Source organism: Bidens hawaiensis, unplaced genomic scaffold, assembly GCF_021521415.1.
Source record: "Bidens hawaiensis isolate Kalapana, Puna unplaced genomic scaffold, B.hawaiensis_p1.1 tig00017569_1, whole genome shotgun sequence".
NCBI lineage: Eukaryota > Viridiplantae > Streptophyta > Magnoliopsida > Asterales > Asteraceae > Bidens > Bidens hawaiensis.
In genome coordinates this window covers 24,032-31,231 of record NW_027492657.1, presented here as the reverse complement: position 1 = coordinate 31,231, position 7,200 = coordinate 24,032, and the positions used below count along the sequence as shown (strand labels likewise).

General features: G+C 37.2%; 1 protein-coding gene and 1 pseudogene across 2 annotated transcripts; one reads left to right on the top strand and one right to left on the bottom strand.

Moving 5' to 3' along the window:
• Window positions 1-1,069: 1,069 nt before the first annotated feature.
• On the top strand, window positions 1,070-3,527 carry LOC143554245 (heptahelical transmembrane protein 4-like). The gene is made up of 3 exons (XM_077044045.1): window positions 1,070-1,343; window positions 1,430-1,703; window positions 2,730-3,527. The coding sequence occupies exons 1-3, from the start codon at window positions 1,102-1,104 to the stop codon at window positions 3,381-3,383; spliced, it is 1,170 nt and encodes a 389-aa protein (XP_076900160.1). The 5' UTR covers window positions 1,070-1,101; the 3' UTR covers window positions 3,384-3,527.
• Window positions 3,528-4,004: 477 nt separating this feature from the next.
• LOC143554244 (ACT domain-containing protein ACR1-like) lies at window positions 4,005-6,552 on the bottom strand (annotated as a pseudogene). Its single transcript, XR_013138977.1, has 5 exons — window positions 6,460-6,552; window positions 6,042-6,376; window positions 5,379-5,643; window positions 4,503-4,607; window positions 4,005-4,399 (listed from the first exon to the last, which is right to left on the bottom strand). The product of XR_013138977.1 is annotated as an ACT domain-containing protein ACR1-like (transcript).
• Between the last annotated feature and the right edge of the window lie 648 nt (window positions 6,553-7,200).

Sequence of the window (7,200 nt, the reverse complement as noted above, 5' to 3'; positions counted from 1 at the left end):
ATATGCTAACTAATATTCCTACAATTTCGCCACTTCTCCATAATCCGTTGCTACTCTTTGACCACGTGCTAAACTTCGTGGACCGGCGAACAAATAGGTAGACTTGGTCTCTTAGCCGTTATACCTGTTAAATACAACACCATTCAAATAATACAACTGTTAGAGAACAATTAAATACTAAGGATCCTTGATCCTCCGTAACCTGGAAACATATCTTAAGGATAATTGATCCTAAAGTCACATAAGATAACATATCCTCAGCACAAATATTTGTGCCCTAACACATACATATACAATAGAATTTATCATGTGACATACATATTATTACATTATAAACAAAAAAATTTATTAATACAAATAATAAGCTTTTGAAGCTCGTTAGCCCGGTCAATCTTGGTAATTAAGCCCGGGCTTATTTATTAAATTTTAGTTTAGGCTCTAGTCTAGTTCAGGATCACTCGGGCTCAAACAAGCTTTGCCTCATTTCTAGTTATCTAGTATAGGAACCCTTTTTAAAGAGTGCACGAGCAGCTTTATGCAACCCATCAGCCTAACTGGATTTCAACTAAAAGAATGAATATCTAATCCATAAATTAGCCAAAAGAGAAATCATGGAGATGTAAATAATCCAATAAAAGTTAGAAACATAAAAATAAAAATAACAAAAAAGTAAAAAAAATATCGATGGGAGTCGTGGATCAACATTTCTCTTAGTTTTTTTATTTTTTTATATATAAATGGAAAGTAATAAAAAAAACAAAAGGTTGATCTAACTAACGAAAGAAACACAAGAAAATCAAACGGAATAACTTGGGAATCTCCGCATCTGCGTCGACTTCCAGCATGTTCTTGGCTGACATTAAAACCCCAACCTCAATTTTATTATTATATTAAAACGCATATTTTTATTTTGGCGGTTCATAAAATTCTATTTCGATTTTAATTGACAATCCTAGCTGAATCCGCCTGCGTCTCAATTCTGAAAACCACTTGATCTTGACTCAATTATTGCCCAAATCCAAAACATATTCCCCATCTGGGTGGGTTGTCTTCATTTCAGGTAATTTGATCGATCCGTAACCCTAATCCCGGCAGGCTGAAATGGGGAAAACAAACGCGGGTGTTGAATCCAACGAATTGAATGAATCGATTCTAACCAAAGAGGAAGGAAAAGGAAAGAAATTATGGAAGAAAGTCAAGTATCAGCTTGTTGAATATCACTCGTTACCTGCCTATATGAAGGACAATGAATTCATATTAGGCCATTACCGTGCTGAATGGCCTTTAAAGCAGATCTTTTTCAGCATCTTCACCATTCATAATGAAACCCTTAATGTTTGGACGTAAGTACAAGTGCTTTTTCTTTATATACACAATTGCTTTTATGGCTTTTGATCAACTTGTGGTGCTTTGCTTGATTGTTTTGTAGCCATTTGATCGGCTTCTTCTTGTTCTTAACGCTAACCATTTATAGCACGAGGATGATCCCGAATGTGGTTGATCTTCCCACGCTCAAGCATTTTCCGGATGTGCATAAGCTGCGTGAGGATCTTTTGACCTGTATACCTTCGTTGCCCGATTTGCATAAGATTCGTACGGAGATAAAGACGACCTTTCCCTCGAATTGGCATATTGTCGAACTGCTTTGTAATTGTTTACCGGAACGCTTCTCGCATAGCAACCATACGGATGCTTGTGTCCTGGTAATGTCGATTGTTTCTCATAAAAGTGGGGTTTTATATGTTGAAGGGTATGTCCGTGTTGATTGATATTACAATATGAAAATAATCAGGTTTTGGGTTGTCATATCTAAACAAGTTTAATAAATAGGTTGGGTTTCGGGTATACCTGTTCTAAACAAACAAGTCATGTTAAAAAGGTCTACGCGACAACATGTCTAATGAAACAAATCAGCGTGTTAAGTGAAACAAGTCGACACGCTAACCTATTTAGCTAAGCAGGTTGACCCGCCCACCCTTTTAGCTAAACAGGTAAATGCGACAATGTGCTTAGCGAAATAGGTCGATGCTCCAACCTGTTTAGTGAAACAGGTCGACATGCCAACGTGTTTAGCTAAACTGGTCGACGTGTTTAGCGAAACTGGTCGACGTGTCGACTTGTTTTTCGAACAAGTCACCACGCCAACGTGTTTAGCGAAATTAGTATAGCCAAACAGGCAAACGCACCAACCTGTCTAGCGAAACAAGTCGACGTGCCAACGTGTTTAGCTAGATTGAAAGAGTTTAGCTAAACACATCGACACGCCAACATGTTTAGCAAAGCTAAACGGGTCGACGTGCCAACTTGTTTAGCGAAAAGTTTGACACTAAGCAGGTCGGCGTGCCAACCTGTTAAGCGTAACGGGTTGGCCCGCCAAAATGTTAATGCCAACATGTTTAGTAAAGCTAAACAGGTCGATGCGCCAATCCATTTAGCTGAATGAATCAACCCACAACCCGTTTAGTTACTGAACTTGATTTGCCAACCCACTAACGACTCGTGTAACCCATTTATCACAACCTACAAACCGTTTTATCACATGCAAAACTTGATCACACTTCTTCGGCCAGTTAGACTCATTTAGACAAACAGTTTAAGCAAGTCATGTTTAAACTACACAATTATTAAAACTTCCATGTTAGATTAATATCTCTAACCCAAACAAATACATGGACTGTGTTCGCATTCAACCTGCTAATAATTTAAACTTTCCAATTATTATTTTTCAGCATAGCATGAAAGAAGATCTAGCAAACATGATCGCCCCATTAATAAACCGACCCATAACCCGCTGGCCCTTCTTCGCCTTCTTAGGCGGGGCCATGTTTTGCCTCCTAGCCAGCAGCCTCTGCCACCTCCTCTGCTGCCACTCCAAACGCCTCTCGTACATCATGCTCCGCCTTGATTACGCAGGCATCGCTGCATTGATCTCCACCTCGTTTTACCCTTCAGTTTATTACTCCTTCATGTGCCACCCCTTCTTCTGCAACCTCTATCTCGGCTTCATAACCATTCTCGGGATCGCCACCATCATGGTTTCACTTTTACCTGTGTTTGACCGGCCCGAGTACCGTAGCATCCGGACCGGCTTGTTTCTCGGGATGGGGTTGTCGGGTGCGGGACCAATCTTCCATAAACTTGTGTTGTTTTGGAACCAACCCGAGGCGGTGTACACAACAGGATACGAGGTTTTGATGGGCACGTTTTATGGGGTGGGGAGTTTAATTTATGCAACGAGGGTGCCCGAACGGTGGATGCCCGGGAAGTTTGACATTGCGGGTCATAGTCATAATATTTTTCATGTGTTTGTGGTGGCGGGGGCGTATACGCATTATAGGGCAGGGTTGGTTTATTTGAAGTGGAGGGATGTCGAGGGGTGTTGATGAGAAGGAGGATGTGGAATAAGGTTGTAGGCAGACAAGGGGACAGACTAACATTGAAGTATGATGCCGTAAGGTACTATGTTTTGTTGTAGATAGATGTTAAGTCTTATGTCTGTAATAAGAATAAAACTAAGGGTTTATGAACATTGGACAAACTATGTTATTATTATATATGGAGTTTGTTGGTTTTTGCTGATAATGTTTTTATAACCGGGCCTATATGTTTATGTTTGTCTGCTCTCGTTCTCCCGCTTACTAACCAACTGAGCTACGAGAACCTTTGTTTAAGAGTTTCTTATGTCTAATAAAATTTGTTACGGTAACTCAAAAATGCATCTTAAGCTTTGTCACACAACACTTAAGTAACATGATACAAATATACGCACCTCAAGAATATGTTGCAACTCAACAGTCGTATTAATAAATAACTAATAACCCACCAATGGTACGTACTGTGGTAGACTGGAGCTATTGAGAATAACAGAGAGTAGAGACTATTGATGTGTACGCATGAAACAAATATAATTAACTTTTATACACTACAAGCAAAAATAGTATTGTGTTACATATAGTTTATGTGACTATAAATGTATTTAATATGTCCTAAAACTAATGTTGTATAAGTATTTAGATAACCAATTTGTAATCCATATTCTGAATTCATGTTACGATTCTCATATCTGAAACTTGCTCGAAAGCCTTTCAATTTGCAACCATAACAACGCTCCTAGCGGCGGTCTTGTTTTCTCTTCTTTCACGTTACTATTACTTGATGACTCATTAGCGACCAAAACCACGCCCCTTAACTTCTCCATCTCTTTCTTCACTAACTGAATCATGCCTGGGTCCACATCGTGTCGCCCCGCAGCATCGGTTACATGAAACGACCCGATTGCCTTCCCGCCGTGTATCCCAATCTTGGCCCGTGCAATTGGCAGCCCGTTCTCCCGAAATACCCTTGTAACATCTGATAGTAGTCCTGACCGGTTTTGACTCCTCACATCTAACTTCAACCCCTATGGACATATCAAAGGTATAGCATAAGTATATGTCATGTTAAATTCTAAATGAATATATTTGTTTGTTTGTTTTATGTAAGCAGTTGAGCATAGTATGTACATGTGATACTCTTCGTTCGACAGCTGCGGTTATGCATTGGGTGATTGCTTCTCGTTGAGTCTCCGAGGTTACTGTTTGCCCGTCTTTCTATCTTATGTTGTATTCCTGTGATTTACATAAAGAGATGGTTAGAATGGGGTTGTATGTTTATTAAAATTTGAAACTACGGGTGTTAAATGGTCGTGTTCACGGTTTGGAAGGTCGAATCCAAATAAACATGAAAATTTAACATGAAGCCGAACATGATACGAACTCAAAAATCGTGTTAGACATGTAGACCAGAACACTGATGCAATCCAATTTTTAATATAAATATACTAATACCCTAAAATTACAAATTCACAAACAAAAGGTAGAGATTTAAATGAAATAATTTCGTTTAATATATCTTTTATCTAATAAATATGACATAATAATATATATAGCTTACACATAGCCAAACTGAATTTTAGTTATCAAAACTATGACCCATTAATAACCCTCCTAACTTCACTTTCCTAGCCGAAATCAATCTCTTCTAAAGGAAAAATAACCCAATCCTTTTCATATATATAATTTCAAAACAATTTACAACATTCAAGCTAAATAAAATTATTCAATTTTTATTAGGTACAAACAAAGTTATTTTTTCATCGGAAATAAAAGTTATGATCGTCATTAGTCAATTGTCATTATTGGCTATGATAAGTACGTTTTGGATTATTAAAATCCATCTTTTCTGTCTAAATATATAGAAATAAATTGGTTAACCCTAATACCCGTTAGGTCGAGTATAACACGGTCACTATGCAAAATATGTTTGCGGGTCAACCCAAATCCTATTAGACTAAACTTAAAACCTACGAATTTTGTGTTAGGTTGATAATATTAAGTTACCTGAAACACAACAGACCCTTTAGAGCTAACAGTTGCATGGAAAACCACATATTGCGAGTCAGTAAGCGCGCAAACAGTGTCAACTAACAACTTTGGTCTGTTAGGGCACGTGACATTAAGAACCGAGTAACCTTTTTCCCGGCAATTTTCAACCGTAACAGTTGTCCCACAAAATTTGTCACGTGTACTAAATGAACTCTCCTCATAATCTTTATCAGCCATCATAAGTTGATGCAGCCGTCTCTCGGTATGCGTGGGTCCCATACAGGCCCAGCTCCGAGAAAACAAAAAAAAATTTTGGGCCGAAGGTGAAAATTTTTTTGGACCTTAATTAAAAATGAGTATTTTGTTGGTTTAAATAATTAAATTTTTATATAGGTTTACTTGGTTATAATTTGGGTTGTGTAAAAAATTTTTGTATAAAAAAATGATTAAACATGTAAAATGAGACTTGAATCCATAACCTTTTGGTTGAGAGGAATACCCCTTTGCCACTAGACCAAGCTAGTGGTCATGTAATTAGATTTAAACATTAAATATACATATTGTTTTTAATAAAAATAAATATAATTTTTAAAATAAAAAAAAATCGGGCCTAACGGGGTGTCGGGCCTGTGGCCGTCGACCACCCTGCCACCCCTATGGGCCGGCCCTGGTCCCATAGCCAGACAAGTTAACCTTACACTAGGCCCTTCTCGGTTCATGTGATGCGCATTGACCACCGTCGTTAGTTGGGCTTGAACTCGGTCTATCCTTTGAGGGTCCATGGCAGGCCCATGGTTCGAGTCATCTTCGACTTGGATGATGAGTGTGGCTCAGGCATTGTGGGTCCATACGGATGCAGTGGAAATATAACATCTTAATGCGGCTAACACGGCTGAAATCTCGGACAACAAGCCCGGCCGGTCAATTGTTGTCATCTCAAGTGTCGTATGTTTTTCTTCGGCTGTTGGTCTTGTTTTTAGTTGTGTCTTCCATCTCTTAGTTGTGCATATTGACTACAAAAAGTTGGAAAATGTCAATGTCACAATGTTTAAAATGTTATTAGAATTTCGTTACATGTGTAATAATGGAGAGGGACCTGTTGTATGGAAAGAATAAGGTTTTTGTCGGTAATCTTGTTGCCGAGTTCATCGTTTACGTGGAACACTACACAATCAAATCTGAGTTCATGCTAATTCATAGATATAAAATGTATAGTATAATGAAAACTACATAGTTATTTATCATATAATAGTTATTTATAATATATATAAACGAAACCATAAAAATTATACGTGTCGCGATGTGATCGCTCTTCTTTTTTTGGAGTCACCAAATTTGCTTGATTTTTAAATGGAGGTTTCTAATTCATTTGACCCGAATCCACGGGTATGGGTCTCATCAAACCCATATATTTCTTAAACGTGTTATAACATCTCATTAAATTAAAAATTAATCTCACCAAACATTTGATATAAAAAGCATATAAAGTAGGGATATACTAAAAATTAATATATTTAAAAAAAGATATATATTATTTATAATTAAAAACCCAATATTATAGTAAAAAAAAGTCTTGGGTCTTATCAAACTCATATAGCTTATAAACTGGGTTATAACATCTCATTTATTTGTGAAACAATTTATCATCAAGGGTAAAGTTAAAATACAAAGGGAGGCAAAAATGAGAAGTGGGAGACGGATTTGTGACCACACAAAAAACCCCTTAAAAATAATATAAAAAACATAATTCAAAATATAAATAAAAACGAAAAAAATAAAAAAAACTAAAATGTTTCTGTCATAACTATCGTTCAAAAAAAATAAAAAAATACAAAAA

Bases quoted from the DNA above. Each gene is read 5' to 3' on its own strand.
- LOC143554245 (XM_077044045.1), top strand. From the start codon at position 1,102: ATGGGGAAAACAAACGCGGGTGTTGAATCCAACGAATTGAATGAATCG. The intron at 1,344-1,429 runs GTAAGTACAAGT...ATTGTTTTGTAG, and splicing joins GAAACCCTTAATGTTTGGAC to CCATTTGATCGGCTTCTTCT. The intron at 1,704-2,729 runs GTAATGTCGATT...ATTATTTTTCAG, and splicing joins ATACGGATGCTTGTGTCCTG to CATAGCATGAAAGAAGATCT.